The 25,614-nt window shown below is 49.7% G+C and overlaps 1 protein-coding gene across 1 annotated transcript; it reads left to right on the top strand.

Moving 5' to 3' along the window:
- Positions 1-13,720: 13,720 nt before the first annotated feature.
- Positions 13,721-24,531, top strand: LOC116989785 (butyrophilin subfamily 2 member A2-like). Its single transcript, XM_033047362.1, has 9 exons — positions 13,721-14,134; positions 18,509-18,628; positions 19,173-19,199; positions 20,032-20,058; positions 21,039-21,059; positions 22,716-22,742; positions 22,868-22,894; positions 23,789-24,331; positions 24,368-24,531. Exons 1-9 carry the CDS (start codon positions 13,831-13,833, stop codon positions 24,382-24,384), a joined length of 1,113 nt encoding a protein of 370 aa, XP_032903253.1. The 5' UTR covers positions 13,721-13,830; the 3' UTR covers positions 24,385-24,531.
- Positions 24,532-25,614: the final 1,083 nt, after the last annotated feature.

The following is a 25,614-nucleotide window of genomic DNA, read 5'->3' as shown; positions in this document are numbered from 1 at the left end:
ATACACATTTAGCAGCTATATGTACACCATATGTACACCAGCCACTATATGTACACCAAATTATTTACATTTGAACACTAATCAAATATTTACAAAGCCATACAAAAAAGAAAAAAAGAAAAAGAAAAGAAAAACCCGCAAATACTATACAGTATCTTAGTCATATATACAACCCATCACCCGATAATCACCCTTCCCAATACAATCAGTATAACAAATATCACAATCACCTATCCTCATCCCAATATCCTTTTAAAGTATAGGAACATTTTTTTAAATTAAATCTTTCTTTATTGAATAGATACAAATACATAAAAAGCACGTTTTATTTTAATAAAATCAATTTAAATTGTTCACATTAATACGAAGACAAAGATTAATTAAATGCACGTATTTTGATATTATTAAGTTACAAATAAATATACAAAAAGGCAAAATATATAAATAAAAAATGAAATACATAAACTCTAAAAAAAACAACAAATCTATTTTAAAACGACACATATTGAAACAATAAATATTTTAAAATTTAATAGGACAGGCCCCGCCTTGCTCCCAAAACTAGATTCTTCTTCATGTTTCTTCTCAGTGCAACGTTTTACCGCCGATCTTCCCTGCAACAGAACAGAGTGTAAAACCACTCAGCAATAAAGATGTCTGAATACATCAGCCAGGCTTTTCCACATCAGCTGACACTAATGCAAGAATAAGCACAATTCACAACATATCTATACTCTAGCAAAAGTAATCATTCAGTTCAGCCATAAAACAGAAAAGATTTGTTTCAGAACCTCTGGGTTAGAAGAAAGTGAACAAGGAAGTGTCATTAAACCATGTTTTTGTATCCTAGCCCTCATGAAATAAATTCTAGCAATGCATTCGCCTTCATTTCTACTGATTCAACTTGCAAGTTAACTCTTTGGGAATCCTGCACCAGCATTCCAGGGTTCCTTTGCACCTCCAATTTCTGGATTCTCTCCCCATTATGAAAATAGTCTACGCCTTTATTCTGTCTACCAAAATGCATGACTCCACACTTTGCTACACTATAATCCATCTGCCACTTCTCTGCCAACTCTCCCACCTGTCCAAGTCCTTCTGCAGAGTCCCTGCACTCCACTGTTCAGTGCTCCAGCACCACCCAGATTTTTGATTCCTACTGAAATTGTTGTTTTAAACTTTGTGAATTTGAGAGACCAGTGACATTTCGTAGTTGGGATGGTATGAAGCCAGAAGAAACATCAAAGGCTTTTGACGATCACCTGTGATACTATGTGGCCTTGGTGGTGGTGTGTGTGTTGGTCTTGTGACGACCTGCACAGGCTGACAAACGTCAAGTGGAGCAGGGCTCAGCCACAAAGTATCAGAGTCACAGTCAGACGTCCACCCCAAGATTGACAACAGCAACTCACTGAAGCTTCAATAGCATCACCGTAAAGTACAAGGGCAGAATGTTCATTCATGCCCTCAAGTCAAATGCTACTGATTTGGAAATCTTACCTGGTTTGGATTTTCGGCAGCTTAAAGCCCTGCACGGGGAGCCTCCCATTGGCCAGCTTGCGAGCCACCACTACCTCTTTTACCTCTCCCCAAGGTTTTAACTTTCCTATAAAACAAAATGAGTACTTTAATAAGGAGGCATAATTAGTCAATGTGAAGGTTTTCAAATGCAGCTATAGTCAAAATTAAACACATTAATTATGAATACCAGGTACTAACAGATTACTGTCATATGATTTTTAATCCGTCCTTAACAGAAACAAAAAGGTTTTAAGGAGACTTGATGCTCATAATTATAAGTGTTCAGATCAAGATAAACTTATCATTGGTAAATGTGTCAACACGAGCCTATAAATTTAAATGAATCTACTAACAAGTGGAATTCAGGATAGTTGCCAAACAATTTAAGGCGACCTCAATTTGAGGCCAACCTGCCCAAATAACCATGGTAAAGCAATACCCAACATGTTTCCAAATCATTTGCAGATACTATCGCGACGTTCAAGAAACATTTAGACAGGCACATGGCATACGCAGGCAGGTAGCACATTTTATTTAGTGCGGGCATGTTGGGCCAAAGGGAGTTTCCATACTGTACGACCATGACCACATTGACCTCAGTGATCAGTGCTATTCAATCCTTTCCAAATGCCAAAGGTTCCAATTGAACATTAACGGCCAGATTCACTTTTCCTGCAAGTTGTAAGCAGAACTGTACAACCTCCCATAAAATAAATTTCAGGTAAACCGACCTAGATGGGGTCCCATTCATAACCCTGATGGTTTAAACAGGTTCTCTCACAAATTTCAAAAGTGCCAAATCCCACAAAATGTGGTTCTACATTCATTAGACGAGAAATGAATCAAATTAAGAACAGGGAGGAGATGTTTGGAGAGAGGTGGCACCAAAATCATTCTCCACTTAAGGAATCACAAGAAGGCACTCCCATTACTACAGGAAGTCTGCAGACGACCCTTACAAAGGCAACCGTCACTGCTCTTCAAAAGGCTCTGCTGGCCCTCGGTCCCCTCCGGGATGATGCCAACCCACAAAATCAAACCCACCCACCCCCCCACCAAAAGTAACGATGATTACTGGAAAAAGGTAAATAGATTCAAATACCTTAGAAATTTTGTTTCAATGCAGATTCCATTATAGCTTTAACTAAATTAAGTGAATAATTTAGAAGGTGGTAATGACATTGAATTGATTTTGAGTATGTGGTGCCCTATGCGGGATTCTAGAATCCTAAATAAAGACCCACTTTAGCAATACGCATACTCTCTGACCTCAAGATAATCTATCCAAAGGGTCACCTGAAGCAATGCATACCAACCTGTATGTGGCTTATAGGGAGAGGTCGACGCAAGCTGGTTTGGAGATCAAATTTTGCTCCCCGCTTGGCGCTGAACTGGTAAGGGGCTTTAGAAGGCAACAACAACAAAAGTTAAATGGCACAGTGCAACATAATCTTTCAAGCGTTTACTCTTTTAACAGAAGTGTTTTATGGATAAATTCTGCAGACAGAAATCACTTAAGAGCCCTAGTATCTATAATAGTTTATTCCACAATCTGCTGCAGCTGAATATCCTCCCCCTCCAGTCTACCCTCTCTGCTGAAATTACTGTCACAAGTAAAGGCAGGTCCAACAGCTCATTTCCCTTTTCAAGATGCCCAAAAGGGAACGATATGGGAACCCAACTAATCGTTAATAAGTCTTAAATAGCAAGTGCTGAGATATTTAACACTGCTGAGATTGTACATGCAATTAAAAAAAACACATTACCCTTGTTATCAGCATGTTCCGCGGAGAGTTTTGATATTTTCCGGCACGGGATTGGCACCGACATTGGTCTGTCGTGGAAATATATTTACAGGTGCACAACCTTTTATCCGAAGATCCAAATAACGAAAACCTCCGAATAGCGGCCATTTTTTCGGTCCTTGAAGAAAGGTCCTTGAAAACGTTCACCGAGGGCGGCCCGCAGAGGTGACAGCGGAACCTTCGGACGGTCCTCGAAGAAAGGGGAACTAAATCCCCATTCATAAAAGAGAAGGTGAGGGTATATTGCGCGGGAAGGTTAATAATTGACAATCTGCTGCTGCCTGCCCGCTGAGTTAAAAAGTTCCCACGGTAGACTCACGATACACAGTGTATCTGCTATCACAGGGACAGGGAGACACAGCGGCTTTTTAGACTGGTGGGCAATCACTTCCAAAGTTCTGCCCACACAGTCAGTACACCTCTCCTACACTGCATTTCATACAAACATTTATTCTGCAAGAAAAAACTACATTGAAGACACAAACTCGCGACCGAGTAACTGCCAGGATCGAGGCGCAAACTCGCGACCTAGCTCGGGGATTCAAGAATCCCCGAGCTAGGCCGCCTAAGGGCATGTAGCCCCGCTAGGGTGACATGAGTGCGAGAGGTGATTCAATGCTGCGGGCACATTTACAAATTTAGGAATTCATTCAACAAATTCATTCAAGAAAAAACGACATTGAAGACTCAAACTCGCGACCGAGTAACTGCCGGGATCAAGGCGCAAACTCGCGACCTTGTGGATATGAGCCGAGCACTCTACCACTGAGCCAGCCGTTAAAATCTACGCAAAAAAAATTCCATTCCGAAGACCGACAAATTCTGAATTACGAAAAGTGTCTGGTCCCAAGGCTTTCGGATAAAAGGTTGTGCACCTGTATTAACTCTGGGTCAAAAAAAATCCTAAAAGCACTGCAGGAATACCTGCTCAGGTCACCTTTGAGGCTCATCAAAGATGGAAAATTAAAGGTATGCTTGCTAAGGATACACACATACTAGAAATCAGTTTCATATCACTAATAACTTAGAAGCTACTTAATAGGGAGCTCATATCTATTGATTTGAATCGTTACAATAGACAAGGACAAAGATCAGAGAATTGAGAACTACATGGAACCAGCACGGAAGAGTCGTGGAACAGAACAGCAATGTTTAAATTGAACTTTGGCTAATTTTGAATTAGAATCTTGAAAATGCATTTCTGCTTTAGTTAAGAATTAAAGCCTGGATGTTTGATTATAACTTTTATTTCTGCATGAGATTTAAAGTCATTTGCTAATCTTTTTTTCCAAATAAAATAACAAATATGGGTTTAGTAACCTATCCATAAAGTATATTTTCTTGTTCCATTCCTGGCGTACACCGTACAACGTCTCGGATCACTTTGCAATTTTAAGAGCATGTTTGTTTAAAATTAGCCAAAACAAGTTTTGCTTTACCATGTCCCAAGTTTCATTTATGTCGATCAGATCTTTATCACACTGAAGTTTTCTCTGCCTGTGTTAAAAAAAAGAGAGATGCAAAAGATGAGTGGAAAATTCAGCACAACATTGCGTGCAAGTGCGGCCGTGCACATGCGCACTGCCACGCAACATTCAAGTAACATTAATGCCGCGCTGTGTAGGAAGGAACTACAGATGCTGGTTTAAACCGAAGATACACAAAAATGCTGAAGTAACTCAGCGGGACAGACAGCATCTCTGGTGAGAATGAATGGGTGACATTACGGGTGACATTTCAGACTGATTAAGATCTCGACTGAAAGGTGCTCCATTTACTTCTCCCCAGGGATGCTGCCTGTCCGCTGAGTTATACAGACCAGGACTTAAAAGTTCAGTGTGTCTATATACCATCGACCATATATATATATACACAATAAATAAACAGATACAATGCAATAGGCTGTTATTTTTCAGAGTTTGGTGGTGGTGGGTCCACCAGTTTAAATTCCATTTTGAATATTTTTGGAGGACCAGGAAACCAAGAAGCAAGAGTTACTCCAGAGAGTGATTGGTTTTCAGCGGTCATGGTGAGGCAGCCACCGGACAGACTACTCAACAATGTACCTCGGTGACTGCCAATCACCCACCCTCCCCCTCCCAGGACACTCCTCCCACAGGAAAAACACTGACTGTATGCATGTAAATAGTTTTATTTATTGAAATCATATTCTATGTCGCTAGTGGCGGCGCGGCTCTGGCTGCAGCGGCTCTCCGGCAGTCCTGTTTGTTTTGTGTTTTTTGGGTTGTTTATTTTTGTTTTGGTTAGTCTAGTTTTGGTTTTTAGTTTCTGTTTGGGGGGGGGGGGGGTTGAAACGGGGCTTGCTGTCTCTCCATGCGGGGGAATGCGACTTTTATGTCGTATTCCCCTTCTCTGCCTCCGTCTGCGCTGAGGCCTAATGGCGGAGCTGGCGACCTCGAGGCTCAGGAGGCAGAGCCCGCCAGGACTCGCACTGGGCTCGCTCCCGTGAGGACGGCCCGGCTCGGGGCTGGAACAGGGCTTCCGTGAGGGGCTGTGACACTACCGTGAGGACGGCCGGCCCGAGGAAGGAACGGTGCTCCCGTCGGAGTGGCCGAGCTCGGGGAGGTACGGCGTTCCCAGCCCGAGGGAGGAGTGGTGCCCGGTCGGGGCGGCCCAGCCCGAGGGAGGAGCGGCGCCCAGTCGGGGCGGCCCAGCCCGAGGCTGAGACGGTAACGGCACTCACGTGAGGGCGATCCGGCTCGGGGCTGGAACGGTGCTCCGGTGGCTTGCACGGTGTTCTGGCGGCGGTGGCCTGAGTCCGGGGTTCGGCCGCGGGCCAACGGCTTCGTCAGCAGGACTGGTGAGCGGCAGCTTCGACCACCCCGGGCCGCGGGACAGTTGTAACATCGCCCGGGGGGTATCGCCTCAGCGCAGAAGGAGAAGAGGAGGGAAGAGACTGGAGACCTAAGACTTTTGCCTCCATCACAGTGAGGAGATGTTGGGTGGACTCACTGTGGTGGATGTTAATATGTGTTTATTGGTGTTTTTTATTGTATTGTATTGTATGTATGACTGCTTCAATTTCGTTCAGACTTCGGTCTGAATGACAATAAAGGCTATCTAATCTAATCTAATCTAATCTAATCTTCCAGGAAGATGCTAACTGCATTTCATTGTCTCTGTACTGTACACTGACACAATGACAATTAAAGTTGAATCTGAATCTGAATTTGAATCGGACAGCAATGGCGGCCAGATCTCCCACAGTGCAAAGGGAGGGAGAAAGTGGCCCAGCGCCGACCGGCTGCCGTGGCAGTGCGCATGTGTAAGGCGGCCGGCCGAGCCGAGCTTCGAGCGCAGGCGCAGACCCGGGACCCGAGTGGAGCCCCGAGCCCCGAGCGCCGAGCCGAGCCGAGCCCCGGGAAGCACTGCAGGTGCTGGAAAATCGAAGGTGGGTAAAAATGCTGGAGAAACTCATTGGGTGCAGCAGCATCATCGCTGTGGAGCGAAGGAAATAGGTGACGTTTCAGGCCGAAACCCTTCTTCAGACTGCAGATGCTGGTTTACACCGAACACCGAAAAATCGCGCAGGTGGGACAGGCATCATCTCTCTGGAGCCCCGAGCGCAGACCCGAGCGCAGACCCGAGCCCAGACCCGAGCCCAGATCCCAGCCCCGAGCACAGACCTCAGCCCCGAGCACAGACCCCAGCCCCGAGCACAGACCCCAGCCCCGAGCGCAGACCCCAGCCCCGAGCGCACCCAGCCTCGAACACAGACCCCAGCCCCGAGCGCAGACCGCTGCCCCAGCACAGACCTCAGCCCCGAGCACAGACCCCAGCCCCGAGCGCAGACCCCAGCCCCGAGCACAGACCCTAGCCCCGAGCACAGACCCCAGCCCCGAGCACAGACCCCAGCCCCGAGCACAGACCCCAGCCCCGAGCACAGACCCCTGCCCCGAGCACAGACCCCAGCCCCGAGCACAGACCCCAGCCCCGAGCACAGACCCCAGCCCCGAGCACAGACCCCAGCCCAGAGCACAGACCCCAGCCCCGAGCACAGACACCAGCCCGAGCGCAGACCCGAGCCCCGAGCAGACCCCAGCCCCGAGCCCAGACCCCAGCCCCGAGCACAGACCCCAGCCCCGAGCACAGACCCCAGCCCCGAGCATAGACCCCAGCCCCGAGCCCAGACCCCAGCCCCGAGCACAGACCCCAGCCCCGAGCACAGACCCCAGCCCCGAGCACAGACCCCAGCCCCGAGCACAGACCCCAGCCCCGAGCGCAGACCCCAGCCCCGAGCACAGACCCCAGCCCCGAGCACAGACCCCAGCCCAGCCCCGAGCGCAGACCTCAGCCCCGAGCACAGGCCCCAGCCCCGAGCCCCCGAGCACAGACCCCAGCCCAGCCCCGAGCACAGACCCCAGCCCAGCCCAGAGCACAGACCCCAACCCCGAGCACAGACCTCAGCCCAGCCTAGACCCGAGCACAGACCCCAGCCCCGAGCACAGACCCCAGCCCAGCCTAGACCCGAGCACAGACCCCAGCCCCGAGCACAGACCCCAGCCCAGCCTAGACCCGAGCACAGACCCCAGACCCGAGCACAGACCCCAGCCCCGAGCACAGACCCCAGCCCCGAGCCCAGACCCCAGCCCCGAGCGCAGACCCCAGCCCAGACCCGAGCGCAGACCCCAGCCCCGAGCACAGACCCCAGCCCCGAGCCCCGGACACGGAGTGTTTTTTACCTGCACTTTTTTTTTTACTATTCCTACTGTTTTTATCAGCGACTGGATTGTTTTTATGTATGTATGAAATGTTTAAGTTTTATGTGTGATTCCCTGGGAAACGCCTTCTCATTTTGCACTGTACAACTGCTGCTTTGCAAGATAAAGGTTTAAGAAGGAACTGCAGATGCTGGAAAATCGAAGGTAAAGACAAAAATGCTGGAGAAACTCAGCCGGTGCAGCAGCATCGTCTATGTGGAGCGAAGGAAATAGGCGACGTTTCGGGTCTGAAGAAGTGTCTCGACCCGAAACGTTGCCTATTTCCTTCGCTCCACATAGATGCTGCCAGTGGCGTATCGTGGGTGGGTGGGGGGGCAGAGGGGCGGTTGCCCCGGGCGCTAAATTTTTAGGGGCGCAAAAAAATAGTTGGATAAAGATTTTTTATAAAATGGCAAAACAAATTGTTCTAAAGGCACGCTGCACCTCTTTAGCAGCCTTCCCCTGAATTATTGTAATAAAATGTAAATTTGTTTGCCATTTTATAATTTTTTTTATCTAACAATTTTTTTGCGCCCCTAAAAATGTATCCAACAATTTTAACCAACCAGCGATCTCTGCGCCGAGGCCGTGGTCGGGTCGAGTGGCCGCTGCCGCCGGAACGTGCCCCAGCTCCGAGTTCTGGTCGCCGCTGTCCCTGCTCCGAGGCCAGGTCGCCGCTGCCCTGCTCCAGCACCGATGCCGTGTGGCTGCTGCCGCTGCCCCCGCTCCGAGGCCAGGCCGCCGCTGCCGCTGCTCCAGCACCGATGCCGTGTGGCTGCTGCCGCCAGGTCCGGCCTTAAGCCGATTTGACCGATTGCCCCCAATTGGGCCCCGCGCCTAATGGGGCCCCTGCACTAATGTTCCGTATTTCGTACGGAAATACGAATTCTCTTTGCTAAATAAAGATGTTTTTTTAAATTCACCATCCGGATTATTTTTTTAAACGACCATGTATAACAACCGCTGCACGGCCATCAGACACAAACGATTTGTTAACTAGTACTGTTAGCACGTCTTAACATGAAGTTGTTAACAAGTTGTTATATCAATCTGCATCCATCCACATTCCTCAGTAAATGTTATTGTGTTTTGAATGAATATTAAAGACGCCGTGTTCCTTTGAATAAAATTCACGCGGCGTCAATAATACTTGTTTAAAAACAATTACATTTACTGAGGAATGTAGATCGATGACACATTGAGAATTTCATTAAACTCACCATCATGAGTGAGGGCCCCGGACCGCGAGAAGGGGCTTCTTCCTGGTGTACAGGTTAGTCATTCACCTACCGACCCACGTCGTGTCTCTCTGTGTTTTGCTCTTTCTCCTTCTCTCTCGCGCTCTCTCCCGCTCCCCATCTCGTCTCTCTCTAGCTCTCCCACTCCCTCTCTATCACACTGTCGCCTCGGCATTCCCGGAATCATTGACGTTTTGCGGTAGACAAAAATGCTGGAGAAACCTAGCGGGTGAGGCAGCCGCCTTGCCCGCTGAGTTCCTCCAGCACTCTGTGTTTTTTGTTTGGCTCTGAAGTTGAAGGTGGCTCAGCGGGACGGGCAGCGGCTCTGGGGACAGGGTTGCGTTTCTGGTCTAGACCCTTCTTCAGACAATCACAAGTACTCTCACCGACGCGAGTTCAATTCAGTCTGAAGAAGGGTCTTCTCTCCAGAGTCGCTGCGCTGCCTGTCCTGCTGAGTTACTCCAGCTTTATGTCTATCTTCAATCTCAGAGAAATACAATTTCTCACGGGGGCTTATAACGTCTCTAAACCCCTCTGGGACCCTCTGAACATCTTTAAACCCCCTCTATTCCCCCCTATTTCCCTCTACAACACTTCTAAACCCATCTGAAGCCCTCTAAACATCTCTAAACTGTTTAAACTAGGAGGCTACAAGGTGACTTGTATAGGCTGGGTGAGTGGGCAAATGCATGGCAGATGCAGTATAATGTGGATAAATGTGAGGTTACCCACTTTGGTGGCAAAAACAGGAAAGTAGACTTTTATCTGAATGGTGGCCGATTAGGAAAAGGGGAGATGCAACGAGACCTGGGTGTCATGATACACCAGTCATTGAAAGTAGGCACGCAGGTGCAGCAGGCATAGCAAAATGATTTGAGTATAGGAGCAGGGAGGTTCTACTGCAGTTGTACAGGGTCTTGGTGACACCACACCAGGAGTATTGCGTACAGTTTTGGGCTCCTAATCTGAGGAAAGACATTCTTGCCATAGAGGGAGTACAGAGAAGGTTCACCAGACTGATTCCTGGGATGTCAGGACTTTCATATGAAGAAAGACTGGATAGTCTCGGCTTGCACTCGCTAAAATTTAGAAGATTGAGGAGGGATCTTATAGAAACGCACAAAATTCTTAAGGAGTTGGACAGGCTAGATGCAGGAAGATTGTTCCCGATGTTGGGGAAGTCCAGAACAAGGGGTCACAGTTTAAGGATAAAGGGGAAATGTTTCAGGACTGAGATGAGAAAAACATTTTTTACACAGAGAGTGGTGAATCTCTGGAATTCTCTGGCACAGAATGTAGTTGAGGCCGGTTCGTTGGCTATATTTAAGAGGGAGTTAGATGTGGCCCTTGTGGCTAAAGGAATCAGGGGGTATGGACAGAAAGCAGGTTCAGGACACTGAGTTGGATGATCAGCCATGATCATATTGAATGGCTGTGCAAGCTCAAAGGGCCGAATGGCCTACTCCCGCACCTATTGTCTATGTTTCTATGACTGCGTCCAACTGCTGTCTGGTTCGTTGATCGGTTTGCTAGATGTGAACTATTTTGGGAGAGAAAAATGCTCACGGCAGACCAAACGTGTTAAACAGAAATTGGTCAGATATTGAGCTTTACACAGTAAGAAATCATGTGAAATAATCACTGAATTTTAAATGAATGCACCTGCATGTTATACTGTTTAGTTTGGAGATACAACCACATAGTCTACTGAGTTCGCACCGACCAGCGATTTTTGTTACATATTTGACAATAAATTGAATTGTATTGTATTGTATTTTATTTGGCAGCCAATCAATCGCTGTCTCTAAGGGGGTTGCATCCAATCACCAACCAGCTTGCTTTAATATTCCCGTCCAATCAACAAATAGGTCTCCTCCCGTCCAATCAGCCGCTGTCTCCAAGGGCATTGTGTCCAATCACATAATAATAATAATAATAATAATAATAATAATAAATACTTTATTGATCCCCTCAGGGAAATTCAGATGTCCAGAAGCTCCCAATCAACAAACCCACAGATTCAAAACGAACGCAGACAGAAAATACATAAAATACAATGTGGACACTACCTGAGAGCAATAAATACTTAAAAAGACCAATAATTAACAGTTAAAAATTAATAATTGCAAAATGCATCCCCCTACAGCCTAGCGGTCCGAATTATAAAATCTAATGGCTGCAGGGGTACATAATGCAGGGTACATAATGCAGTTTAAAGGTAATCAGCAGCTACGGTAAATGTTGGAAGCCAGCGGAGCTACTGACAGTCAAACGGGTGGGAGCAGGAGAGATTCACACAGTTTATAATCCATAGCACCTAGTGTACAATTTCATAATATATACTAAATAACTGGGCTGACACACCTTGGCTGGGAACCTGGGGCCCACCAAAGTTGTTCCCAATTGGGCCCCGCACATCCTAAGGCCGGCCCTGAGAGTAGGGGCCCCGCCATCAGTTTTCTAATTGGGCCCCGCAATTCCTAGCACCGGCCCTGCTGTGAGAGGATGGCGGGCCACATCTATCACGTGTACGGGATGGCGGGACTGTCATATGCTGAGAGAATGGAGCGGCTGGGCTTGTACACTCTGGAGTTTAGAAGGATGAGAGGGCATCTTATTGAAACATATAAGATTATTAAGGGTTTGCACACGCTAGAGGCAGGAAACATGTTTTCAATGTAGGGGGAGTCTGGAACCAGGGGCCACACAGTTTAAGAATAAGGGGTCAGCCATTTAGAACGGAGATGAGGTAACACATTTTCACCCAGAGAGTTGTCAGTCTATGGAATTCTCTGCCTCAGAAGGCGGTGGAGGCAGGTTCTCTGGATGTTTTCAAGAGAGAGCTAGATAGGGCTCTTAAAGATAGCGGAGTCAGGGGATATGGGGAGAAGGCAGGAACGGGGTACTGATTGGGGATGATCAGCCATGATCACATTGAATGGCGGTGCTGGCTCGAAGGGCTGAATGGCCTACTCCTGCACCTATTGTCTATAGTCTGTAACTTACATTTATCTCAAGTTTATTGACAATGCAAAAAAATACTGAAATCAACCTGCTTGTCCAAAACTGGTATATTCCAGCATCTACAGCATCCCCCCCCCCTTCCCTCTCCCTTCTCTCCCTTCTCTCCCCTCTCCCCTCTCCCCTCCCCCCCTCTCCCCTCTCCCCTCTTCCCCCCCCCCTCCCTCTAACTCTCCCCCCCCCTCCCTCCCTCCCGTCTCTCTGGTGCGGGGTGAAACTCAAGCTGACCAATGTGTATCTGTATCTGAATCTGGAAGCGGACCGTGTAGGGTCCATCGCGTGGAAACGGAACTAAGAGTGCGCACGCTTAATTAAAGCGAAGCGGGGACGACGCTGGCAACGTAGTGCGGACCCAATAGGGCGGACCGTGTACAGGCAACTACATGGCGGACCGTGTAGGGTGAACCAAGAGCGATGGAGGCAGCGTATCTCCCCCAGGTCCGCGCTCGATCTCCACTATGCCGGGTCCACGTTTCATCTTCACTCTGCCGGGTCCGCGTTTGGCCTCCACTCTGCCCGGTCCGCGTTTGATCTTCACTTTGCCGGGTCCGCGTTTGGTCTCCACTCTGCCGGGTCCGCGCTAGGGTGGGAAGGACAGCGAGCGCTGGTTTACAAAAATAGAATCATGTTAAGAATAAGGGGTCGGCCATTTAGGACTGAGATGTGGGAAAAGCTTTTTCACCTGCAGAGTTGTGAATCTGTGGAATTCTCTGCCGCAGAAGGCGGTGGAGGCCAATTCACTGGATGTTTGCAAGAGAGAGTTAGATTTAGCTCTTAGGGCTAAAGGAGTCAAGAGATATGGGGAAAAAGCAGGAACGGGGTACTGATTGGGGATGATCAGCCATGATCAAATGGCGGTGCTGGCTCAAAGGGCTGAATGGCTACTCCTGCACCTATTGTCTACAGGGGTAAGGTCACTGGGCCATAGGGCTTGACGCACGGAGACGCTCAATCCATCTGGAGGACATCGCAGCTTCCGGTATATGTTGTTAATACACGAAACGCGTACTTTCCTACCTGTTAAAAACCGCGAGAGACACGTACCCAACTTTAGTATTCCAAACGTGAAGCGAAATGAAGGTATAGATAAGCGAGAGCTGAAGGGACAACAACAGCTAAAGTGCTTGGTGAACATTGGCCGTGCAGATATCGAGATTGAAAATATTGGGAATTATCGCCTTTGCTCACTGCATTTCATCAACAGTAAGGCATTATTTGTGTTTTTTCTTGATTCGTTTGGTATCTAAAAAGTCTCAGAGTGATCAATCTGGCCGTAAAAGTTTGCTTCAGAGGCGTTTTCATTTTGTGTAAAACCCACTTGAGAACCATGGGCGATTTTAAAACAGACCCGACTGCCGTGCAACCTTCCTATTGCCACCCTTGGGTGCTGTTTTTTCTCTCCAACTGGCAATTGGGAGGTTGGTACCCCCCTCCCAGCCTGACCCAGGGCACCCATAGGAATTCCCCTCTCCGCGCCCTCCCCCCCCCCCCCCCCCCCCCCCCGCTGCCTGACCCAGGCCACCCATGGGTGCTGTCTCCACAGGTCTGGGCGAGCTCCCCTCCGTCAACCTGCTGGAGTACACGGAGGACGGGGTGCGGCTGGTGTGCGACTCTCAGCGCTGGTACCCGCAGCCCACGGTGGTGTGGAGGTTGCGCCACGGCGGGGACGTGTCCCGGCAGCCCGTAACCACGAGCGAGCAGAACGCCAAGAGTTTCTTCAGCGTGAAGAGCATCGTGGAGGTGACGGCCCACAGTGGCAGCGATTACCAGTGCCTGATAACCGGAGCGGACGCCAAGCAGAGTGTCTCCACCGACTTCCACGTCCCAGGTCAGAGCTCACGGTCGGACATGGGGATCAATGTGAGGTTATCCACTTAGGTATCAAAAACAGGAAGGAAGATTATTGATGATTTGGATGAAGGGATTCAAAGTAACATTAGCAAATTTGCAGATGACACAAAGCTGGGTGTCAGTGTGAACTGTGAGGAGGATGCTATGAGAATGCAGGGTGACTTGGACTGGTTGGGCGAGTGGGCAGATGCATGGCAGATTCAGTTTTAAGCGGATAAACGTGAGGTTATCCACGTTGGTATCAAAAACAGGAAGGCAGATTACTATCTAAATGGCGTCAAGTTGAGAAAAGGGGAAGTACAACGAGATATAGGGGGTCCTTGTTCATCAGTCTATGAAAGTAAGCATGCAGGTACAGCAGGCAGTGAAGACAGCGAATGGCAAGTTGGCCTTTATAACAAGAGGAGTTGAGTATAGGAGCAAAGAGGTCATTCTGCAGTTGTACATAGCCCTAGTGAGACCACACCTGGAGTATTGTGTGCAGTTTTGGTCTCCAAATTTGAGGAAAGACATTCTTGCTATTGAGGGAGTGCAGCATAGGTTCACCAGGTTAATTCCCGGGATGGCTGGACTGTCATATGCTGAGAGAATGGAGCAGCTAGGCTTGTACACTCTACAGTTTAGAAGGATGAGAGGGGTTCTTATTGAAACATATAAGATTATTAAGGGTTTAAGAAGGAACTGCAGATGCTGGAAAATCGAAGGTAGACAAAAGTGCTGGAGAAACTCAGCGGGTGCAGAAGCATCTATGGAGCGAAGGAAATAGGCAACGTTTCGGGCCAAAACCCTTCTTCAGTTTGGACACACTAGAGACAGGAAACATGTTCCCGATGTTGGAGGTGTCCAGAACCGGGGGCCACAGTTTAAGAATAAGGAGTAAGCCATTTAGAACGGAGGTGAGGAAACATTTTTTCTCACAGAGAATTGTGGGTCTCTGGAATTCTCTGGCTCAGAGGGCGGTGGAGGCCGGTTCTCTGGATACTTTCAAGAGATAGTTAGATAGGGCTCTTAAAGATAGTGGAGTCAGGGGATATGGGGAGAAGGCAGGAACGGGATCTGCCTCATGGTCAACTCTGCATGGTGTTCCGACGTGGCAGTCCTGTCCAACTCCTGCTCTCCACACCTTGAACATCTGGCGGTGAAGTGCCGTCCCTTCTACCTCCCGAGAGAATTCACCTCCGTTATCCTGACCGCGGTCTACATCCCACCCCAGGCAGACGTCCGTCTGGCACTGGAGGAGCTGCAGGCCGTGGTCAACAAACACCAGACGTCTTACCCCGAGGCATTTACCACCATTGCTGGGGACTTCAATAAGGCGAACCTCAAGAAATCACTCCCCAACTTCCACCAACATGTCTCCTGCTGCACCAGAGGACCTAACACCCTCGACCACTGCTACACCACCATCAAGAATGCCTATCGTTCTATCCCTCGCCCTCACTTCGGTAAGTCCGACCATACCGCGGTGCTGCTTCTTCCTGCCTACAAGCAGCAATTAAAGAGCGCACCCCCAGAAGTGAGGACAGCACACAGCTGGTCGGGGGGGGCAGAAGAACAACTCCAGGACTGTTTGGAGTCTGTAGACTGGGCAATGTTCAAGGACTCGGCAACGGACTTGAACGAATACGCCACAGTCGTTACAGACTTCATAAAGAAATGTGTGGAGGACTGCATCCCTACAAAACCTTCCGAGTGTTTCCCAATCAGAAACCTTGGATGAACTTTGAGATCCGCACTCTCCTGAAGTCCAGACACAGGGCATTCACCTCCGATGATACAGTGGCCTACATGAAGACCAGATACGACCTTGGTAAGGCCATCAAAAAGGCCAAAAGGGACTTCTGCTCCAAACTGGAGGACGAGACAGATGTTCGGCAGCTGTGGCAGGGTCTGAATGCAATAACCTCCTACAAGGCAAAACCAGGAGGCAGCTCGAATGCCGGTGTAACATCACTCCCTGACGAGCTCAATGCGTTTTACGCACGCTTTGACAGGGAAAATACTGATGTGCCTTCCCGATCCCCCATTCGCTGCGATGGCATTTCAGTCTCAGTCACAGAGGCCGATGTCAGGAAATCCTTCAGGGGGGTGAACCCCCGAAAAGCACCTGGTCCTGATGGTATACCCGGTCGTGTTCTAAAAACCTGTGCGGACCAACTGGCGGGAGTTTTTACGGACATTTTCAACCTCTCACTTCTGAGGTCTGAGGTCCCCACCTGCTTTAAAAGGGCATCAATTATACCGGTGCCCAAGAAGAGTAAGGTGACATGCCTCAATGACTATCGACCAGTGGCACTAACGCCGGTGGTGATGAAGTGCTTTGAGAGGTTGATCATGGAGCAAATTAACTCCTACATCGACAAAAACCTGGACCCACTGCAGTTCGCGTACCGCCACAACAGATCAACGGTGGATGCGATCTCGCTGGCCCTCCACTCCGCACTGGACCACTTGGACAACAAAAACTCATATGTCAGGCTGTTATTAATTGATTACAGCTCGGCATTTAACACAATCATCCCCTCCAAACTGGTTACCAAACTCGCAGAACTGGGTCTCTGCGCATCCCTCTGCAACTGGATCCTTGACTTCCTCGTCCACAGACCACAGTCTGTTCGTATTGGTGGAAATGTGTCAGCCTCAATAACAATCAGCACGGGAGCACCTCAAGGCTGCGTGCTCAGCCCCCTGCTGTACTCACTCTATACCCATGACTGCGTAGCGAACCACAATGCGAACTCCATCATCAAGTTCGCTGACGACACCACTATTGTGGGGCGTATCACTGATGGGGATGAGTCAGAGTACAGAAGAGAGATCGAGCAACTGTCCATATGGTGCCAGCGCAATAACCTGGCCCTCAACACCAGCAAAACCAAGGAACTGATTGTGGACTTTGGAAGGAGTAGGAGGGGGACCCACAGCCCCATTTATATCAACGGGTCGATGGTTGAAAGGGTCAAGAGCTTCAAATTCCTGGGCGTGCACATCTCTGAAGATCTTTCCTGGTCCGAGAACACTAATGCAATCATCAAAAAAGCACATCAGCGCCTCTACTTTCTGAGAAGATTACGGAGAGTCGGATTGTCAAGGAAGACTCTCTCTAACTTCTACAGGTGCACAGTCGAGAGCATGCTGACCGGTTGCATCGTGGCTTGGTTCGGCAATTTGAGCGCCCTGGAGAGGAAAAGACTACAAAAAGTAGTAAACACTGCCCAGTCCATCATCGGCTCTGACCTTCCTTCCATCGAGGGGATTTATCGCAGTCGCTGCCTCAAAAAGGCTGGCAGTATCATCAAAGACCCACACCATCCTGGCCACACACTCATCTCCCTGCTACCTTCAGGTAGAAGGTACAGGAGCCTGAAGACTGCAACAACCAGGTTCAGGAATAGTTACTTCCCCTCAGCCATCAGGCTATTAAACCTGGCTCGGACAAAACTCTGATTATTACCAACCACTTTCTGTTATTTGCACTATCAGTTTATTTATTCATGTGTGTATATATTTATATCATGGTATATGGACACATTTATCTGTTTTGTAGTAAATGCCTACTATTTTCTGTGTGCTTAAGCAAAGCAAGAATTTCATTGTCCTATACAGGGACACATGACAATAAACTCACTTGAACTTGAACTTGATTGGGGATGATCAGCCATGATCACAGTAAATGGTGGTGCTGGCTCGAAGGGCTGAATGGCCTACTCCTGCACCTATTGCCTATTGTGTACCGAGGTACATTGATAATCTTTTGTTGCATGCTAACCACTCAGCAGAAAGACAATACGTGATTACAATTGAGCCATTTACAGTGTACAGATACACGATAAGGGTATAATGTTTTAGTGCAAGGTAAAGCCAGTAACGTCTGATCAAAGATAGCTCGAGGGTTACCAATGAGTTAGATGGGAGGTCAGGACCCGCTCTCTGGTTGTGGTAGGATGATTCAGTTGCCTGATAACAGCTGGGAAGAAACGGTATCTGAATCTGGAGGTGTGCGTTTTCACACTTCTGTAACTTTTGCCTGATGGGAGAGGGAAGAAGAGGTAGTGGACGTGGAGAGGATGTTTCTACTGGTGGGAGAGTCTAGGACTAGAGGGTCACAGCCTCAGAATTAAAGGAAGTGTCTTTAGGAAGGAGATGAGGAGGAATCTCTTCAGACCGAGGACGGTGAATCTGTTGAATTCATTGCCACAGACAGCAGAGGTGGCCAAGTCAATGGATGGGGTGCGGGGGAAGGTGGGTACTGGGGTGGGGGGGAAGGGATGAGGGGGGGGCAAGGGGGGGGATGCGTGACCCCAGGGGATGTCCTGACTCCTGACCTTTGACTCGCTTCTGCCTCCTGCAGATGAGTTCTTCCCTCGGACGTCCAAGTGGATGGGCGGATTTGTGGTCATTTTCCTGGCCGTCGTGGCATCGCTTGTTGGACTGGGGCTCCTGAACCGCTGGCTGCAGCGCCACATACGAGGTAGGTACCCACGGGACCCTCTCCCGCACTGACCTGCAGGGACATACCTGCGGACCCGGCAGTACCCTGACGCATGCAGTACCTGGAGTATTGTGTGCAGTTTTGGTCCCTTAATTTGAGGAAGGGCATTCTTGCTATTGAGGGAGCCCAGCGTAGGTTCACCAGGTTAATTCCCGGGATGGCGGGACTGTCATATCCTCAACGAATGGAGCGACTGGGCTTGTATCCACTTTGGTGGCAAAAACAGGAAGGCAGATTATTACCTGAATGGTATCAAGTTGGGAAAAGGGGAAATACAACGGGATCTGGGGGTCCTTGTACACCGGTCACTGAAAGTAAGCATGCAGGTACAGTAGGCAGTGAAGAAAGTCAATGGTCGAAGCAGGGATGAGCAGAGAGATAGAGATGTAGAAGGGGGAATGGGGGAGAAGATGGTGGGTCATTGTTCTGGGGGAGAGGGTGGGGGGGGGGTGAGGGTTCGAGCGTTTGATATGCATGGCCACTCGGCCCCGCTGACGGCGATGCTATCCCTTTCCTCCGGCAGATCTGGAGAAGCGGCCGACAAGCAGCGGTAAGTTTGGCAATGCCTCCTCTCATCATCGCCTCCTCCTGGTGGGTCAGGGCAAGGGCCCGAGTCCGTCCCCCTGCTTCCCCCCCTCACTCGCCCCTTCCAACTCCCCCCTCCCTCACCCACCTCCCCCTCCCATTCCCCCTCCCCCCCCCTCGTCTCTCTTCTTGCCCCATCCACCCTCTGCCCCCACACACTCCCCTGTAGTGCGGAGGGTCCCATCCTGGCCACGACCCCCCAAAGCTAGGCAAGGTCCTGACCCGAAACTGGGTCGGTCAGTCGACCTCCTCGGCTGCTGCCTGACCCGCAGCCTAGTTCAGCTTGGCTTGGCTTAGTATAGATTATTGTCACGTGTACCGAGGTACAGTGAAAGGCTTCTGCTAGTTTAGCTAAGTTTAGAGATACAGCGCGGAATCAGGCCCTTCAGCCCACCGGGTCCGCGCCGACCAGCGATCCCCGCACACTAACACTATCCTACACACACTAGGGACAATGTTTACATTCACCAAGGCCAATTAACCTACAAACCTGCACGTCTCTGGAGTGTGGGAGGAAACCGAAGCTTTCGGAGAAAACCCACGCAGGTCACGGGGAGAACGTGCAAACTCCGTACAGACAGCACCCGTAGTCTGGATGGAACCCGGGTCTCTGGCGCTGTAAGGCAGCAACTCTACCGCTGCGCCACCGTGCCGTCCCAGTGTTCCAGAGAATCGGAATGCTGGAACGGGAAGGGTGGATCGCAGGAGCTCAGGGAATCTGGGAATGTCGGTGTTTGGGGATCTCAGTGATGGTGACTCTCTCTCTGTCTCTCACCTCTCCTCCCCCCATGATATAGAATACCAGCGTCTGCAGATGAAGCAAGGTGAGTAACTTCACGTTGATTTTAATTTGTTCATCGGGACCCTGTGTGTGGTATCAGACCAACATTTAATGCTGAAGAATGGTCCTGACCTGAAACGTCACCTATCCATGTTCTCCACAGATGCTGCCTGACCCGCTGAGTTACTCCAGCACTCTGTGAAACGTCACCTATCCATGTTCTCCACAGATGCTGCCTGACCCGCTGAGTTACTCCAGCACTTTGTGAAATATCACCTATCCACGTTCTCCACAGATGCTGCCTGACCCGCTGAGTTACTCCAGCACTCTGTGAAACGTCACTTATCCACGTTCTCCACAGATGCTGCCTGACCCGCTGAGTTACTCCAGCACTCTGTGAAACGTCACCTATCCATGTTCTCCACAGATGCTGCCTGACCCGCTGAGTTACTCCAGCACTCTGTGTATTTCCTTCGTAGACTGGCATCTGCAGTTCCTTGTGTCTCCATGAGTATAATTAAGTCAAACTCGAGTAGTAGAGCAAAGGGGAAGCAAAGTAGAGCAAAGGGGAAGATACAGAGTGCAGAATATAGTTCTCGAGGGGCCGAATGGCCTACTCCTGCACCTATTGTCTATTGCACTAAACATTATTCCATTGTCAAGCTTCTGTACATTGTAAATGGCTCGATTGTAATCATGTTTTCATTTAGAGATACAGCACGGAAACAGGCCCTTCGGCCCATCGGGTCCGCGCCGACCAGCGATCCCCGTACAGTAACACTATCCTACACACACTAGGGACAATTTACATTTACACCAAGCCAATTAACCTACAAACCTGCACGTCTTTGGAGTGTGGGAGGGAACCGAAGATCTCGGAGAAAACCCACGCAGGTCACGGGGAGAGTGTGCAAACTCCGTACAGGCAGCGCCCGTAGTCGGGATCGAACCCGGGTCAACGGCGCTGTGAGGCAGCAACTCTACCGCTGCGCCACGATTAATTTTACTTTCTATCTTTTTCAGAGGCTCTGAAGAAGGAACTGGGTAAGGTTTGTGGGGGGGTGGTGGAGGGGGGGCACTGAATGATTCCACGAATTTGGGGGTAAAGGGGCCTCTGTTTTCTGTTGTGAAGAGAGCGCAGAGTTTATCCCTGAAGCTCTCGAGACGTGATCCTTCCCTTCCGCGGAAACAGGCCATTCGGCCCAACTCCTCCATGCTAACCAGGGCTCCCCATGATTTCTCCGTCCCAGGTTACTAGGTTATAGACAATAGGCGCAGGAGTAGGCCATTCGGGCCCTTCCAGCCAGCACCGCCATTCAATGTGATCATCCCCAATCAGTACCCCGTTCCTGCCTTCTCCCCATATCCCCTGATCCGCTATCTTTAAGAGCCCTATCTAACTCTCTCTTGAAAGCATCCAGAGAACCGGCCTCAACCGCCCTCTGAGGCAGAGAATTCCACAGACTCACAACTCTCTGTGAGAAAAAGTGTTGCCTCGTCTCTGTTCTAAATGACTTACTCCTTATTCTTAAACTGTGCGGCCCCTGGTTCTGGACTCCCCCAACATCGAGAACATTGTGTTTCCTGTGAAGCCCCCCCCCCCCCCCTCGCCTGTCACAAGGCTGAGGGTTCACACTTATAGACAACAGGTGCAGGAGGTGGCCATTCGGCCAGTCGAGATAGGATTGGCCTCGCTGTATCCGCTCGATGTCCAACCCTACCGAGCTGCCGGGGAGCCTTGTCGCAGCCGGCTCACCCGCTCCGTGAGTCCGGATCCCGTCCCTGGTCCCGGGTTGGAGGGGGGAGGGGAGAGAGGGGAGGAGGGGAGGGGAGGGGAGAGAGGGGAGGGGAGCTGAGTGGGAGGGGAGGGGAGAGAGGGGAGGGGTGAGGGGGGAGGGGAGCCGGAGGGGAGGGGAGGAGGAATGGATGGAAGGGAGTGGGTGGAAGGGCGCTGAGTAACCTCTTGTCTCTATGTTTTGCTACAGAAAACATGGCATGATGATCTGGGTAAGTTGCTGATCAATGGTTTGTCTCTCTCTGTCCCTCTCCCTCTCTCCTCCCGTGTGTGTGTGTGTGTGTGTGTGTGTGTGTGTGTGTGTGTCTGTGTGTCTGTGTGTCTGTGTGTGTGTGTGTGTGTGTGTCTGTGTGTGTGTGTGTGTGTACGTGTGTGTGCGCGGGTGTGTGTGTGTGACCCTCTAACCCAGCTCATATTTCACTTGGGTAGTTTACAGCCCAGTGGTATGAACATTGATTTCTCTCACTTCAGATAGCCCCGGCATTCCCTCTCTCTCCAACCCCTCCCCCCACCCAAGTCGCATCAGCTTCTTGTTATCACCCAGCAACCAGCTAACAATGGCCTGTTTCCTTTATCATCGTTACATTTTGCATATCTTTCATCCATTGTTCTTTATCTCTCCACATCACCGTCTATATCTCTCGTTTCCCTTATCCCTAACCGGTCTGAAGAAGGGTCTCGACCCGAAACATTGCCCATTCCTTCTCTCCACAGATGCTGCCTGTCCCGCTGAGTTACTCCAGCACTTTGTAAAACATTACCGATCCATGTTTTCCACAGATGCTACCTGACCCGCTGAGTTACTCCAGCACTCTGTAAAACATCACCTATCCATGTTCTCCACAGATGCTGCCTCACCCAGCTTTTTGTGTCAATCCTCTAATAATTGGTCTCTTGTGTTTCAGGAAGGATTCGGATTCTCCCCACAGCTGGTAAGTTTCAGGATTCGTGCTGTTAGACCTCATGGTCAAAGACACGGCATACCTGCCTACAGGTGTTTACAGATTGTAATCACATAGAATTCATTAACATGAACCCTTCTTCCTTGCATTTTCAGGCATGGACAGAATCAGAAACGCGGCTGGTAAGATCTTCTGCTCACCGAGTTTCTGCTCAACTGTTTTAGTGACTTTTATAGAGTCAGACAGCACAGAAACAGGCCCTTCGGTCCAACTTGCCCATGCTGACCCACATGTCCATTCTACGCTAGTCCCACCTGCCCACACTGATCCACATGCCCCACCTCCACTAAGTAGTACCTGCCCACACTGATCCACATGTCAATAGACAATAGGTGCAGGAGTAGACCATTCAGCCCTTCAAACCAGCACCGCCATTCAATGTGATCACGGCTGATCATCCACAATTAGTACCCCGTTGCTGCCTTCTCCCCATATCCCATGACTCCACTATCTTTAAGAGCCCTATCTAGCTCTCTATTGAAAGCATCCAGAGAACCGGACTCCACCACCCTCTGAGGCAGAGAATTCCACAGACTCACAACTCTCTGGGTGAAAAAGTGTTTCCTCGTCTCCGTTCTAAATGGCTTACTCCTTATTCTTAAACTGTGGCCCCTGGTTCTGGACTCCCCCAACATCGGGAATATGTTTCCTGCCTCTCGCATGTCCAAACCTTGAATAATCTTGTATGTTTCAATAAGATACCCTCTCATCCTTTTAAACTCCATAGTGTACAAGCCCAGCCGCTCCATTCTATCAGCATATGACAGTCCCGCCATCCCGGGAATTAACCTGGTGAACCTACGCTGCACTCCCTCTACACTAGTCCCACCTGCCCACATGCCCCACATACACTGAGTAGTACCTGCCCGTGTTTGGCCCAGATCCATCTAAACTTGTCCTAATCATGTACCTGTCTAATTACTTGGAAATGTTGTGATAGTCCCAGCCTCCTCCTGCACATACTGTCACTGTTTCTATGTCCTTAACCTGAACGCCACCTCTGTTGACTCTTTCAGTTGCTGTGACCCTGGACCCCAACACTGCCCACCCGATGCTCCAGGTATCACCTGACCTGGTCACGGTGCGCTGTGTTAAGGGGCGGGCGATCACTTCTGTAGACGGAGGGGTTTCGGAGCCCATTCTCTCAGTGATGGGGAAGCCACCTCTCAGAGATGAGGAAGGGATCACCTCTGGCCGGTGCTACTGGGTGGTGGAGGTGGGCAGCAACTCTGAATGGGACCTGGGAGTTGCCTCCAACGATGCGGAGAAGAGGGCCAGGACCACACTGAGACCCGAGGGAGGGATCTGGTCCATCGGGTGCCACCAGAAGGTGTTCAGGGTCAACGACGCCAATTCCAAGCGGATCTCCATCCACCCAGCCACCCAGGAGAAGATCCAGATGATCGGCGTATATGTTGACTACGGCGAGGGCAAGGTCCTGTTCTGTGATGACAGCACTGGCTCTCACCTCCACTCCTTCAGCGATTGGACGTTCAAGGTGGGGCTCCTCCCCTTCTTCAACGTATCTGCTTCAGGGAACGCACTGACGATTTGTCCAGTTGTCCATGTTGCATGAGTCTGCGTTCATTGTCCAGTTGTCCATGTTGCATGAGTCCGAGTTCATTGTCCAGGTGTCCATGTTGCATGAGTCCGAGTTCATTGTCCAGTTGTCCAGGCTGCATGAGTCCTAGTTGCCCTGGCATCGAGTGTCCTCTTACAAGTTAATATCACCAGCAACTTGTCCCAGATCAGCCACATCGAAGCAACGACCAAGAAAGCAAACCAACGCATCTACTTCCTGAAGAAGGGGTTTGACCCGAAACGTTGCCTATTTCCTTCGCTCCATAGATGCTGCCTCGCCCGCTGAGTTTCTCCAGCATGAGAAGGCTTAGGAGGTTCAGCATGTCCCCAACAACTCTCCCCAACTTCTACGCATGCCCCGTGGAAAGCATTTTATCCGGGATTCATCACAGCATGGTTTTGGGAACAGCTCTGTCCACGATCGCAAGAAATTGCTGAGTTGTGGAGGCAGCCCAGACCGTCACGCACACGAACCAACCTCCCTTCCATCGAATCCATCTACACCTCACGCTGCCTCGGCAAGGCCAGCAGCAACATCAAGGACCAGTCTCACCCCCGGTCACTCCCTCTTCTCCCCTCAGGCAAGGGGTACAGAAGTGTGAAAACGCACACCTCCAGATTCAGGGACAGTTTCTTCCCGGCTGTTATCAGGCAACTGAACCGTCCTCTCACCAACTAGAGAGCGGTCCTGACCTCCCATTTACTTCTTTAGAGACCTGGGTCCATCTTTAATTGCACTTAACTAGACTTTATCTTGCACTAAAAAATGTTATTCCTTTTATCCTGTATCTGTACACTGTGGACGGCTTGATTGTAATCTGTGTTGTTTAGTTCAGCTTAGTTTAGAGATACAGCGTGGAAACAGGCCCTTCGGCCCACCGGGTCCGCGCCGACCAGCGATCCCCGCACACTAACACTATCCCACACACACTAGGGACAATTTTTACATTTACCAAGCCCATTAGCCATATAACAATTACAGCACGGAAACAGGCCATTCGGCCCTTCTAGTCCGTGCCGAACACTTATTCTCCCCATGTCCCATCTACCTGCACTCAGACCATAACCCTCCATTCCTTTCCCATCCAATTTATGTTTAAATGATAAAATCGAACCTGCCTCCACCACTTCCACTGGAAGCTCATTCCACACAGCTACCACTCTCTGAGTAAAGAAGTTCCCCCTCATGTTACCCCTAAACTTCTGACTCTTAATTCTCACATCATGTCCTCTTGTTTGAATCTTCCCTACTCTCAATGGA

Source organism: Amblyraja radiata, chromosome 30 (assembly GCF_010909765.2).
Source record: "Amblyraja radiata isolate CabotCenter1 chromosome 30, sAmbRad1.1.pri, whole genome shotgun sequence".
NCBI lineage: Eukaryota > Metazoa > Chordata > Chondrichthyes > Rajiformes > Rajidae > Amblyraja > Amblyraja radiata.
This window is presented reverse-complemented; position numbering and strand designations above follow the sequence as displayed.